The 15,334-nt window shown below is 35.5% G+C and overlaps 1 protein-coding gene across 6 annotated transcripts; it reads left to right on the top strand.

Annotated features, from left to right (window-relative positions):
- Nucleotides 1-575: 575 nt before the first annotated feature.
- Nucleotides 576-14,642, top strand: chico (insulin receptor substrate 1 chico). Of its 6 annotated transcripts, none has more exons than XM_033472338.2 (10): nucleotides 576-1,676; nucleotides 2,484-2,629; nucleotides 2,727-3,012; nucleotides 3,402-3,497; nucleotides 5,426-5,728; nucleotides 6,443-6,855; nucleotides 6,945-7,357; nucleotides 9,028-9,442; nucleotides 9,610-9,850; nucleotides 10,592-14,642. In XM_033472338.2, the coding sequence occupies exons 1-10, from the start codon at nucleotides 1,292-1,294 to the stop codon at nucleotides 11,506-11,508; spliced, it is 3,615 nt and encodes a 1,204-aa protein (XP_033328229.2). In that variant the 5' UTR covers nucleotides 576-1,291; the 3' UTR covers nucleotides 11,509-14,642. The 6 variants fall into 6 exon arrangements, with proteins under 6 accessions (XP_033328229.2, XP_076377450.1, XP_033328220.2 ...); XM_076521335.1 differs by having other exon boundaries at nucleotides 6,942-7,357; nucleotides 9,718-9,850; XM_033472329.2 differs by having other exon boundaries at nucleotides 6,942-7,357.
- Nucleotides 14,643-15,334: the final 692 nt, after the last annotated feature.

Below are 15,334 nucleotides of genomic sequence, written 5' to 3'. Positions count from 1 at the left end.
GTGCGCGCGCGCTCACGCTTCCGCGTGTGTTGTGTACACGTGAACACGCCCGCGTGTGCCTGTCTCTCTCTTTCTCTCTCTTGTATCGTCTCGTGTGTACAACCGTTTCTATATATGTGCCGACTGCGTGTATGTATACGCGTCACCATTGTGGACCACGCAGTAAATTGTGTTATTCGACGCGATAAACAGGTGCACGAGCCTTGTTGCCCAGAAAAACAATTTTCGGAGGTTTCGCTGTTCACCTGATAAAGATACTCGGACGAGTAAAATGCGAGAGGCGTAAATGCTTACGAATATTTTTCAACCGTGTAAGACGGCTAAAGTCCTAAAGGATTAGGATATACCAGGGTCACGAATTCTGGCGGGCGAAATTCGAGGAAAACGTGGGTGACAGGTGGAACTCGGACCTTCAGTGAACCGCCATCGCGGAATACGGAGCAAGTACATGATTCGTGTTTTACCAACAATCCGATGTAAATTGGTTTACGACAGTCAACGGATACGCGTAACAGTTTTGGAAATCTTTAAATGTCGGCAAACGTGTGACTAGTTAATAATACGTATGTACTTATATTCTCGCCCTTAGCACGCCTGTGTACGACGCCCTTAGTACGCGTTGAGTACACATGCACCGTGGTGGCGTGTTATTGCTTATTTACCCCCGACACGTGCTTCCACCGTTAGCGTGCTTCGAGTACAACGATATCGACGGCGACCTTTTCACGATAAAAGCAGGACGACAGACACGTTCTGCGTAATCAAACAATACGAGAAAATCGCGCGAGTTTCAAAAATCCTCCACCGAATTTCTGGCATGTGTATGAAAGTTATGAAACGTTGGTGGACCAACTCGGATATCTTTGTTGTGTTTCTCGAATAATAACCATCCCAAACGGAAGTGTTTCGTCGGCGACCTTTTCACGATAAAAGCAGGACAACCGACACATCGTACGTAATCGAGAACAATACAGTGAATTACCGCGATTTTCGAAAATCTTCTACCGAATTTCCGGCATGTGTGTGAACGCAGTGAAACGTTACTGGATTTATTCGGATATTTCCGTTGTGCTACTCGAGTAATAACCGTCCGATCTCTTTCAAAAACGTGGACGGGTGCTGCAAACATTCTGCTACAATGAAACATCGGGATAATATGTTCTGGTGCGAGACGCGTACGATGAATTGATCACCAATGACCCGCCGTACCATGTAAATGGTACAAAATAGTGTCACTTGAGGACTCGCAAGATTCTTCACAACGACGGGCTTTTTGATCGTCATCGCGGCGATGTCTTCGGGCAGGGGTATAGTCTCCCCTTCAGGAGGTCCCGTTGTTCGCTGCGGACATGTAAAGAAACTAAAAACCCAAAAGAAGAAATTCTTCATTCTAAGAGGCGAGGCGCCAGGATTCCCCGCCTGCCTCGAATATCATGATAGCAAAAAGAAGTTCGAGAGCGGGCAACCGCCGAAGCGTAGCATCTTGCTAAACGGCTGTTTTAATATCAATAAACGCGTGGGCACCAAACATAAGCACGTTATCGCGTTGTACACGAAAGACGAATGCTTTTGCTTGATGCTCGAGAACGAAAAAGAGCTGAACGAATGGCTAAAGGACATGCTTTTACTTCAGAGCGGAGATGTGCCCGATGGAGAGCAACCACGGCCTATATTTGGTAATGTGCTATTACGGTTTGAATTAGAATTAGACCGCATATTGGAGACGAACGTTTCACGCGTAGAAAAACACGTTGGCATTTCTCGAGAAACGTTTCCCTCGGTGTTCCAAAATCCGAGTGACATCAAGTACTGATGTTTTGATGTTTCGGACCTGTTGTTTACCTGTTTTTTAAATTCGTCTCTATCTGTATTATCAGGCTGACAGATTAGTGTTTCTGGCGGTAAATATGAACAAAATTTCGTAGACAACGATTTTTCTTTCGAATATTTGTTTGACGATATTAATATGATCCAATAAATGACAAATTCATAATTTTTCTTTTCTTTTCCTTTTTCTTCTTTGTGTGAAAGAACATTATTAATTTCATATACATATCTACCAGTACACGTTATTGTTTGCGGTATACGTATGTAAATATTTATATGATTTGCGAATGCAATTTATTGTATTCATTAAGCAATAATCATTAAGGAAAAAATTAAATAAATAAAGATAATATGTTTTGATTGATTATATTGAAATTAGTACTGTTGATACTCATAAATTAGATTTAAATACAAATTGCAAATATAGTATTCACTAAAATTATTCTGTTTTTTAAATTTTATTGATGAGAGTTTATTGATATAGTTCATGAAATCTGGAAGATCTTCTTTTGATAATTTTGTATTTGTAATACTATAATTATATAATTGAGTAATATATTTTTGATGAGAAGAGAATAATGAATATAATTGGTTTCGCAGTACTATGTTATATATTATCAATTATAGTGAGATATAAACATAATATTTTATTTCAGAACATGTATGGCAAGTTATAATGCAGAAAAAAGGACTTGGTGAACGAAAGAATATTTATGGTCCCTATAGGCTATGTTTAACTGATCGAATGTTAAGTCTGGTGAAAAGTGGGGGAGCAGATAGTTCAGATACTCTTGATTTTCCTGTAAGCTCACTATCTTAATAAATGACATAGTCTGAGTTTTCTGATGGAACATTTTTCACTTAAGAAACATAAGTAATGGCATATTTTTATTTCATAGCTGGTTTATATCAGACGATGCGGGCATATGGATCGCATCTTCTATATGGAAGTAGGTCGTTCAGCAGTTACCGGTGGTGGAGAATTGTGGATGGAAGCTGAAGACAGCAATATTACACATAATATGCATGCTGCTATCCTGAATGCTATGACTAATTCTAGAAACGACAAAGATGATGTGGGACCACAGCAAAGGATGCGTAGCTCTTCAGCAACCGAGGCCAGCAAACCAATCTTTGTCCAACGGCGTCATGCTGGACAAAAGTTTCATAATTTTTCACCCTTGGGTAAGTTTAAAATTAAGAAATTATTCATGCATCTTGACTTATTATCAGTTATGGTCTACTACAATTCCTTATCACAATTGTTAACTACAGAAACACTTTCAGTTATGTAAATAAGTTTATTGCACTTTCATAATATTTTAGTGTTTTACTTTTTATTTTGAGCACTTACCATTTAATGCAATAAAATATCACTGTACAAACAGAAATCATCTTCATGCAAATTCCTTTTTAAATCCGTGTGTAAGTTTTTACCCAAGACATTGGTCTCTACTATGATACAATACCATAACTGCACTATATTATATGCTTTAAAGATTTCAATTGAAACACAATATGTACAACCATAAAGTCAGCTTCAGAATAACACATATGGGTTGCGGGTATTACAGAGGAACACAGGACGCACAAGGAGCAGGTGGAAGCAGTTCAGGAACAGGAGCAGTCTAATCAGACTCAGAGTACCTCTTCTTGCAATACAGTCACGGGTCTGTTTTCTGTCATTGTAGTTGTATTGCTTCATCTTCTTATGCGGGCGTTAAAGGGTGACAATTCAGGATAATCAGATTCCTCAGAGAATTATTGTTTCATTAGCTTATATACATTTGCCAGAATGTTAATGTTAAGTCATTATTGTGGTTTTCAATGGATGGTGTCATTCATTTCTTCAATTATGATCAAATGATGAAAAATATTCAGGTTTTGCCACATGTTTGGTAAAACTTCCAATATCATCATAAAGTAAATCTGAACTTTTATATTCAACTATTTAATCAATTGAATCTCATATTGGTATTCATAAAGGGAAAGAATTCCTGACTGTGTAAAATTATTACAATAATTTTATAATAGTCCAATTCTATCACATCATTTATAGGATTTTATCGATTGTTCCGCAAAAACGCGAAAGTTTCTAGTATTGCACAATATGTTTCAATACTGTTCACGTTGTATACGTGCGAAGGATACCGCGTAGAACAGAATTGTGACCTTTGCACTCGTTTAAAAATAAAATACTACGACTTATTAGAAATTGATATTATTTTCTGTTAAAAAAAGAATATTTTTGCTGTTAAAGCTAATACACAGCAATCGTGAATCATCAATTTCAATGACCTTGAAATATGTTGTGAAGGTCCTTGTCACCAGTAACTTATATGATTAACCACCGTTCGGTTTTAATTTGAAAGATAGAAACATTTTAAGGTGTTTCCCAATCTACATCTCTAATATTATTATCTGTAAGATATGTAATTATCATAGTCTGCTTAATCCGAACCTAGCATAGACACGATTATGTGTTTTGTGGATGGAAAAAAACATTCTTTAAAGCAATTGAAAAATATATCAAGTTATAAATATTACATATATTTAAAAATTCGTGTGAATTCATTTTAGTTGTATTTATTATTGTTTTTTAATACGCAATACGTGAATGACATAAATGGACAAACTGAAATAGAAAAACCATAGTACAAGGTTTATGTACTACGTTCATTCTTGAAAGTTCCCATGAATTACAAAAAATAAACAAAGACGTCAAGATTAGATTAGATTCTTATTTGTTTAATATTAATATTACAGTTACATACTTTAGAAAATTTAATAAAATGTAATCAAAACATTTAATTAATGCAACGCAAAATATTTTTGCTGCTAATTCAGAATTGGTCGAAATAGTATAAGTCATTATTCTCCAAAAGACGCGTGTTTATAAATCAAGTATGACATGTAGTTAACGAATTCAATGAACAAGTTATTTGTCTGAAACTTAATATTGCATTGCAGTTTAAATATAACTAGAATGTGAATTTTATGCACCTCTGACAAAAATCAGAATAATTGTATCAGTAAAAAATTAGAAAGATTTAATGCAGCCGATATATTATTTTTATATATAGAACAGAATTTCTATTTGGTACTGCAATCTAATTGTAAATACAGTTATTTCTCTCCCTAATTCGCGCTCAGATTGCGCACAAAAACGAACAGTTTGAGAAGAGGAGATACGATTATCCGAATCTTATGTCTCGTTTTTATAGTTGTTGACAATCGGTAACTATAAGAACGAGTCGCAAGAGTCGAATAATCGTATCACCTTTTCCTAAATTGTTCATTTTTGTGCCCAAACTGAACGTGAATTAGGGAGAAATTACCGTAATCTTTTGCAGAACTAATAATTCTAACTTATACTCTTCTACTCTACCATCGTAGATACATAAATTAAATTACTCGGTTGACATTGACCTTTGTAACGTATTTCCAGCATATTGCAGTCTGCGCGGCGTGGTGTACCGTTTTGTAAAAAAATCGCCTAATTCTCGTTACTATTAACATCGTAAGAGCTAAATTTTATGAACAATATATAAAAGGAAAAGAAATAGTTGTATGCAAGTGAGAGCTGTATGGTTTGCAGCCGTTGCTGGTACCGGGGCTGGAACTGCTGGGATTGCCTCGACTAATACCAACTGTGCCACTACCACTAGACGTCGTCATTCGGTAGCGAGTCATCCCAATTTCCTGAATAATCCCCAATCCATTCATGTTACGACTACAACTACAACTACAACAACAACCACCTCTATCACCGTCACTACGACCGCTACCGTGACCACCACAACCACAACCGCGACAATATCCCATCAGAGAACCCTGTCGCTGCCCTTAGCCGCAGTTATTATCAATCAAATGCAATCATCTAAAAGATCAGTTTTACGCTGTATGTATTTTTATTTGGTCATACGATAAATCAGCAAAAGACTCATTGTTTCTCTTTAAGTGTCTCTGCCTCGCTGCCTCCTGTTTTCTGTTCCACCCTCAATATCTACTTCTTGATCCCTCTGATCGTACTTAAACAATCGCAACAAAAGCTGCCTAGCCAAATCGAAAACTGTCGCTGCTTCGTTACACAATATTCTGGTTCTCCGCGAGTTTCTCGCGTTCTGCCGTAGACATGTCGGACGCTTCTTCTCGCATGCATCAGTTGCACGACAAATCATAACAAGGTTTCGCTTTGTTTCTTCCGTTTCTTCGTCGTGGAGAGCGATCAGCGGCATATCCGCCGCCGCCGCGTGTCTTTCGAATAATATTTTCTTGCGTTATTTTTGTTCTCTTCGTATGCGACACTTTCTTCCCTGACTGTTTTTTTGCAATGCCTTGTGCATCGGTGACATTTTATCTGGTTTCTTCAGCCAATTTGGAACAATCTGTTTTTTATCATTATTCACTGCTTGTATCCAAAATATATGTATAAATGAATAACATACTGTATACATGAATATGCATAAATATATATATATACAAGTTTTTATATGGAATTATTTGGAAATGCAAACGAACTAACCGCTGCTATGCTGGGAGGATGGATGTTTTTCACATTTTATTTTCTGGATTATGTTTTATGAGACTGTGTGACTGACTATTGTCGTTTTAGGTCCGAACGGTCGTGACAGATGCGACAGTTTGCCGTCGAGGGCCCGCACCACTAGCGAAAGTCATCCTACAACGGTACTGAGTCATCCTAGGAGTACTCATTTTGTACCTCACATACTGAGACCCCATTCGATGTGCGGGGGAAAACCTCTTTCCTATTCACCACCGATCACCTCGATGCCTATCAGTCCAGCTTCTGTGGCCTGTTCTACAGATTCTGCGGGGTCGTCCTTTTCGATGGACGATGGTGGCGAAAACGCTTTAGAAGAGAGCGCGGTATCGAGATATGGACACTCGTTAACACCTGACGAGCCGGTCATATTAGAGGAGAACGGCGACGATTACGCCGCCTGGTCCATATCGCACTCACATAATAAATATTCACCGAACTTTAAATCTCATTCTCCTTCCCAGGTGGGTGGAGGTTTACACACCATTTATGTAATTACAAAGCAAACGGCACGCGATTTAACGTCTACAATTTTTGCTGTCTTTGGCAGCAGAGTTCCTATATAGATATGTACAGTCCTTGTGGATCGAGTCCTGGCCGCAGCGGAGCCTACATGCAAATGAATTCAGGAACAGGACACTCGCATTCACGAGGCACATCCTTAATTGAGGAGAGTAGCACTTTACCAGAGGGTTATGTACCTATGGCGCCCGTTGGAAACAACGGATACGTCGATATGGATCCTTCACATAGTCATAATGGCCATTTTCCTGATGATATGTCGCAACACGGTGGCAGTAGTTGTTCTGTCACTTCTGGTACACCTAGTACGGACTTACGATTCTCCGAATATCATTTGGATAAAGTGTCGAGTTTTCTACCTCCTGGGGATGACTTAACTAGACCAGTTAGAGCCTATTCCATCGGTTCTCGACCGGAACCTTCAAATAGGCATCGTAAAAATAGGTATCGAATTTTATATGCATGGTAATCAGTTAATAGGTATATTATATTTTCCCCATAAACAAAATGCGAATGCTCAACTTCTCAATCGACTACTACTTTTCAATGTAGCCCCTGAACATCTGACAATCCATTGTCATTACGATTTCCCGACAATATTTTAAGGCTTCATCTACCGATGTTCCATAATAGTTCTTTATAAAATGAAGATAAATAATTATGATTTTCTAATTAATTGTTCGTTAGAAATAGCAATTTTATTCATCAAACAAAGACAATAGGATTAAGCTTCAATTGAACGTAGTATGGATGTTGTCGAACCTATTAATAGATTTTTAAACAAATTTATTTCTTAGGGATTTCCTTAATACCATTCTTGAATTCTATACAATATCTAATGACTGTTTGTGCGACTTTGTTTATATACAGTAGTGTGCAAAAGTTCTCGCACAGCTTTAAAACGGAATAACTTTCTTAAAATTGGACTAAATGACTTAAATTTTTGTTTAGATTACAATAACTAGACAATAACTAAAATATTTTTTTAATTCTGCTATTCTTTGGAATGACAAAAAATAAAAATCTCGCTTTATAACTTTTTTATTTGAGTGTATAACGGAAATTTAAAAAATGCGTTTTGTAGATCTTATATGCATATTCAAAAATTTATCGGTTAACCCAAAGTCAAGCTACAGATGTTGAAAGATGTAAAAATCTGCAGATTTCTTACAGTTTTGGTCGGAAGTGTCAAAAATCGTGACAAAACTGCGACTTTCGCGATCTTTAATCAATGTCAACCGAATTCGATGAAATTTTCAAGACATTTGAGTTCTTCCATGGTATTTTATTTAATCAAGGTTAAAATGAATCAAACAATTTCAATTATAGTTTTCAGTTTTAGTTTTATTCTTTCTAATCAAAGTCGCATAAAGGTTATTGGATTCTTTTTGACTTTTAATTATTATGTACGTATAAACTCCAAAAATTAGACCTTGAAAACGTTATTTTTTCCATAATGTTTGTCATTTTAAATCTTATCATGTTTCCTTCTGACATTTTTCTCTATTATCTATAATAATATATGATTCACCCATGCACTGGAATTGAAACTTGTTATACATCGATAATATAATTTAGGAGGATGCGTAACTTACTTATTGATTGACTTTTGAATTAGTGTAGTACATCTTTTTCTTTTAAATCTAAAATTATTGTATAATATGCTACAACTTAATTTTTCCTTGAAGTACTGTGGAAAGTGCTGACTCTTTTACATAATGAGAAGGAGTTCGATAATGTGGAAAAGATTTTGGAGGATGTTCAAAGAGGTGATCATTGGTTATTACTGAGTTAATAATTCAAAGCCAAGTCTAAAATGTTGCATTGGTGGATATTGAAAATAAAAAGAGAAAGAGACTGTCGAACCTCAATGACGTGAAAATTAGGTTGACTTCGCTGATCATCACTTCGAACATCTGTGCATACAAAAATTTGTTCCTTTTTATCTAGACATTGACGTAAAATAAATGTCTTATGTCTTTAGTGTGGTAGCACTCTGTTCTGAAACTTGTAATTGTTTTGATGTGAAATTTCGCAAATATTGCACGGTATAAACAGGTTCATTTTGTGTATTATGCAGTATGGACATGTTTTGAATCATCTGTTTTTCATAGGTTGGATATTACTCAACAAGAAGCGAGTCGGGTACGAGCATTCTCTGTAGGCAGTAGATCTAAGAAACCGGAGATTGGGAGGTTTGCGAATATAATAAATGCAGCAATGTTAGCTGGCTCTGATAACCCAAATTCCAGCAAGTCGAATTCAGCACCATTGTTGTCCAGTTCTTGGGGACATAACTCTGGTTGTTCTGTAAATTCGGAGCGTATGGAGGATTTGATGGAATTGGACTTCACGAAGCCTAGTATTTCTACGACTTTCAATTCATCACCTTCGTCATATTCGCAGTCACAATCACGGTCATATTCTTATTCTACTGCCAATGACACCAGTTCCTATGTTGATATGTCTCCTGGACAACCGCCCTCATCGAACATTGCTCCTTACGTTGATATGAGCCGCATAAATAAGGTACCTTCGAATTTAATTAAGATTATAAATGTTTTTACAGATTTTTTAATAAGAAAGTAGATGAAACTTTTGATGTAAATCATAAACGTAGTGAATGCAATGTGATTATATAAATATTTATTAATTCTAGAGAATTGCTATTGAATTTTAATACTTCAATTTTTCAGATCAATCGTAATAACAATAATAATACAATCACTGCCAATCAAAATCATAGTCACATACATATATCATCTTCTGCTTCTACACATAAACCTATAATTACTACTTTGAAGCCGGTGGAGGAAGCAGAAGCGCCATATGTAAGAATGGATGGAGTAGTCGAAGATTGGTCCCAATCCAACACAAGTCCTAAACAAATTTCGTCGCCTATGCAAGAAGAATGCGTGCAATCAAATGGACCACCAGGTATAGATTCTAGTGCATTTAAAATTCTATATATTGCAAAAGTCAGAAAAAAGTTTAGTGTCTTGGAAAATGTCACTTATGAAAAATATTTTAAAGTCTTTTCGGCGGGACAATGGTGCTGATTATGAATACTTTGTACGGGAAATAAAAATTCAAAAAGATGTCCTATAGTAGAAAATTTTAATAAGAAGAAAAATTGAGAATTTACTGAATTGTGGTAATTATTACATTGACTGCCGCGACGATCATATGTGCTTGACACAATTCTTCATCCATTTTTAAAACTTAATTCTTATCATAACACATCTCTGTAAACCAAAGCTTATTAGAATTTGCAGAATCTAAAAAGTTTAAAGAAGTAATCGTCGTGTTCCATTTCAACTTTTCGTGTAACATTAATTATATGTTTGCATAAATAAAACGAAACTTAACAATTATTAACACACTTCGTAACTGTTGTTTGAGCCAAATCGAAATTCTTATTGTCGATAAAAGTTGTGACCTGTAATGATTTTTATAAATCAATAATTTTACTAAAATGTAGTAGACATAAACATTGTCATGCAAATAAATAACTATTCGTGCTACTCAAAAGTACGAATTGCTTGGAATAATCTAGAATTATCAACATATGTAAAGTCCAATTCAAGACATTGTTATGACTTTGATTAATTTCGACTATAAATTTTCATTTCTTAAAGTAAGAGAGCTACTTAATCATTGAATCGTAATGAATTTTAGGTGTGACGAGAACTGCACCGGTTGATCTTCCACGGCGGCCGCCTGTCGATTATGTTGATATGAATTTCAAATCAAGAACAATTCTAGAACAAGATTATATGAACATGGACTTGAGTAATCGAAACAATCGCAAAACAACGCGGACAGGTAGTCGTAAGGAAAAATTACGTTCGCAACCGATTGCGATTCAAGCGGGCAACAAACCTTTAAAAACACCTAATTTCTTACCCTTGAATGGAAGTCCGGAATCGGAAAGTTTAGCAAGTACTCCTGCATCGCCTCCGCGGGCGACACCAACAGGTTCCTCGGCAACAATCTTCCCATTCTCTCTGAATAGTCCACAGTCACCCGAAAAGTCTTTTGGCCATCAAAAGAATAACGAGGAATCTTCGGCATTGAGTATGACTATCAAAAACGATCGAGCGATTGTGGAATCAGCGAATAGGGTGAATTCTGTTTTGGTGACCGAAGGAAGTAGCTTGTCGAAGGTAATCAACGATAGACCGTCTAGTCCTGCAGGAAAGGATAACCGAGTGATATCGAATTTGTTATCGTCGCAAGAGAATATGTTGTACTCTCTAACGAAAAACTTCGCCGATTTGACCGTATCGAAGCCCCGTTTAATAACTGCATCTCCTAACACCAGTCCCACGTTATCCGGGTTTAAAACAACGGAAAATGCAGAAAAGCAGCCGACGTCGCCGAAAATTCTGGAAGAGACGCCAACGCCTACACCTACGGCTACGTCAAGTCCATTAGAGAATGAAAATTTCGATAAACTACAGTCGGATGCAACAAATTTGCACTACGCTAGCCTTGATCTTCCGGAGACTGGAAGCGTGGCGCCAGTATCGCCAGCGACTCAAGACAGCTTCAATTATGCTGAAATCGACTTCCAGAAACTTAAGCCAAATTAAAACGCCATCTTGGATGCGAGTAGCTGTATCGGTGTAACGTGTTGTAGCGTGACAGAGTGCGGATGAATGGTAAAAGCAGACAAGTAAATAAAATATTAGGTAATTTGGAGAAAAATCCGCATTTCTTTTCAAATTTTTGGAAGATGAGATACAAAAATATAATCACAACCATTGGTTGTCTATATCTGAACCACAGAGCCAGAGTGTATTTATTTGTTTTAAAGTGAAATTTTAGGTCTTTCTCGTAACAAATCTTTTAGTCTTCCTACTGACGTAAATGATTTTTTTGAAAGTCATTTTTAATATAACGATGAGAATATTTCTGCTTCGGAGAAGTAGAAGATCTTCCATTGAAGCGCAGAGAAAGCTTTATCACAAACTATTTTTTCAAAAATTACTAAATTATCACCGCTCTCATACCGTGTAGTACTAAAAGTTTTTTAAATTTTAAGTCCTATTGATTTTTTACTTTGAAGAACAACATTCTTCAATATATTATTTCACTTTTGTAAAATAAAATGATATATTTTTTATCAGGTTTGCTTTGTTGTTCTCTTTTAGATTTTGAAAAGTATTACCACTTACTGGGGTTCACAGTCGGTTCAGATATATCATTCTATGGTTTATAGCGAATGAGGAAAGATATATAGAACAATAATAATTGTGATTATGTTGTATTTCACCTCCTCGATATATGAAAAGAAATTCGCATCGATTCTGAGATGGTAACTAATTTTTGGCAAGTAGAGAGAATGAGAAAAAGAAAAAAATAGGAAAGTACTTGTGTATAGAGGAAACAATTCATAGGATTTCCACGCTGATTCCTCCTGCTGTGAGTTTGCGCAATGCAACGGTCATTTGCGCTTGGTCCGTTTACACGTGTTCTTGGGGTGCTGAATTGGCTCATTGTTTTATCTGTTGTTATTAAATAACTTACAGACATGGCAATCGATCGTTCTAACATTGCCTGAGTTTGAAGGACGAATCGCCAGGATGTTGAAATACGAACTGTACATAGAAAATTCTTTTTAATCCAAATTGAATCATGATCGTTTTATCTATCGTATGGTCCTGACTTTTCGTCAGCCAGATTGGTACTTATTCTTCTGATTACGCGGAATCCGGCGTTGTTTCTTTTTTACCTGCATGTAGTATATGTTATAAGAATTTTTGAATTCTTGATATTGGAACGTTGATTTGTTTCTTTATTTTCTTTATTATTATTATTATTATTATTATTATTTCTTTCTTTTAACGAACTATTTGTGATGAGAATTACTGATATTATCTACGAATTTTAAATTTTATCTTGTTCCTCCTGTTTTTCTTGCACCAATCTTATCGTCTGTAGTAGGACTTTAATGCAAGCGGAAAATGTTTTTGTTTAGTCGAATCTGAATAGCATTTATCGGCTCTGTTGCTAATGTATACCTTTTAGGATCCAGAGTGATTATTACAATTGTTATTGCTAATCATGTTACATTTTAGTAAATTCGATTGAGTTCATGCGAGCACGACGCGTTATCAGAAACATGAGTACTAATTAGGATCGCTCGAGTGCGGTGCAGCTGACCAATGTTGGATCGATGAAAGTCAGCGAGAGTTTCTATTTGAAACTAGTAGATGCTCCTCAATGCGAATTATAAATATGTGTTATCATGCTTTTCCGTATAAAATTATTAAATGACTGCAATTAACGATGCGGTCACGCGCGCGCTTAAATGTCACACATAGAGGACACATACACAAGCATTTACAGGGTATTCTGTAAAAGATGGTACAACTGCAAAGAAAGGGAGAGAGAGAGAGAGAATGAGAGAAATGATTGGTTATGTAAAAAGAAACAAAAGAAAACTGTAAAACCAATCTTACAATGTTGTTGCCGAGAGTAGAAGAGAAAAATATTTCTTAATATTGTTGCGGAGGCTTCTGCTTCTCCTCGCCGGTGAACACATTTTATAATAAAGAACCGGGGATGTAACTATTTATTTACAATAACAATTAACAGTTATAATTATTAAGTCTGTAATATATTAATCGTTATACGTCTTCTCTTTCTGACGTCTCGGATCGACCTGCCGATCTTCTCGTCAACTACCCTGTTGACTGGAAACCACAATCCTCGATTCGGAAGTCAACTTCTCTTGATCGAATGGTTCCAATTGAACGATCTTTGCGATGCCCTCGGGATATCGCAGGGGAGGCAACTTCACTGCTGTCATAATTTCATATCGTCGTAACAATATTATCACGTTTTATGAGTTTGATTTTATGACATACTTCTCCTCGCATACAGTTTAAGGATAGTTCGGTTATAAATTATATCATATCGTGTATATACATATGCATTGTCTAAATGATGCTGTATATATACGTGTACGCGTATGCATGCCCGGTTTGCATGCATATGTATATGTATATATATATAGCATTGCTAAGTATATTTAATGATGAATAAAGCAGTATATATTGCTGTTGTTCATTATACATATGATCCTTCTGATGTGATTCCTTCTTTTTTGAAGGTTTTCTTTTTTCGCGAGACGCGTTTATTGTACCGGCGCGGTGTATGATGATGTTGTTGTTTATGTGTACATTGTCAGATTTAAGATTATTATTTCGACTGATGCTAGAACTAACGTAAGTCTTTTATTTAATTCAAGGCACAAGTTGTCTACATTTTTTCCGTTGCATATTAACAGAATGTCCGTCCACTCAAAATAGAATTCGCGTTCTACGATTCCTTTTTAGTTTCTCGGTGAAAAGAGTTTTGTTTGATTTTTTCAGAGAAAAGAAAGCTATTAACAATGTAAATATAGACTCTCCGAACTTGAATGTTGGAAGAATTTTATTTGCCGAATGTAGTTTGTATGACGTTATTGTTTTTACAAAATCTTCGGAATAATGAATTTAAATATAATAATGTTACGTTAATGCCAAATAAGATACTAAATATCGTTAATACATGAGAAATCAGTATTCATTTTTCATTAGAAGGCAAGTGCATCCTTTTTCAAAGTAACGGATCTATGAGCTCAAGTTAAGTAGGTAACTGCTAGCGCATCGTTTCTAGTATTGTATCTATAATTTCTAAATTAATAATTATATTAATAATAAAAAACAATAATTTATAATTTATTTTTTAATTACGAAGAGATTACTTTGAACGCTTATTATATGAAGGCTCTTTGAATTTCAACTTGAAAGATTAGATTTCCAGTTTTGTTACAAAGTCTACAGTTAAAAAGGAGGACGTTCTTTTAAACGTTCTCGTAAACATCTTCTTGTTCCTTAATTTAACGTATTATTTCGTAATAATTATACAAGATCAAATTTGAATTGAAATAAATAATTGGAATCTGTGTTTTATAAAAATCACGATCATTTCATGTTTATTTAAACTAAGATAAGCGTTTTATGTCCACTTTGATAATTGACAATTCTTATAGTCTTTTTGGTAATAACAACATAACGAACCTATAGTCATGGGTATAGTAATTTTTTCAAATATCTAAAACTGAGAAGTGAAGATTGATACATTTTAATTAATATAAAACGTATTCATTTGCAATTGTTGCACTGTTCAAGCAATTCCGATTAAAATCTAGTGACTGTAAATTAATTAAGCGTAACTTTAGATTTCAGTTTTGATGGTTCAAATAACTTCCAATCATAATATTTATACTATGACATATTAGATCACTAACAATAAGTGGTGTTGAAAGATCAAACATACAAACACACACACACGAAGAAAAGGTAAGTAGGTATAAGAGTATTACGTAACTTTATAATTCCATTGGTCACATTTGTAAATGTCACGTCA

Source organism: Megalopta genalis, chromosome 4 (genome assembly GCF_051020955.1).
Source record: "Megalopta genalis isolate 19385.01 chromosome 4, iyMegGena1_principal, whole genome shotgun sequence".
Classification (NCBI taxonomy): Eukaryota; Metazoa; Arthropoda; class Insecta; order Hymenoptera; family Halictidae; genus Megalopta; species Megalopta genalis.
The sequence above is the reverse complement of the archived record's forward strand: the minus strand, read 5'-3'. Positions and strand labels throughout refer to the sequence as shown.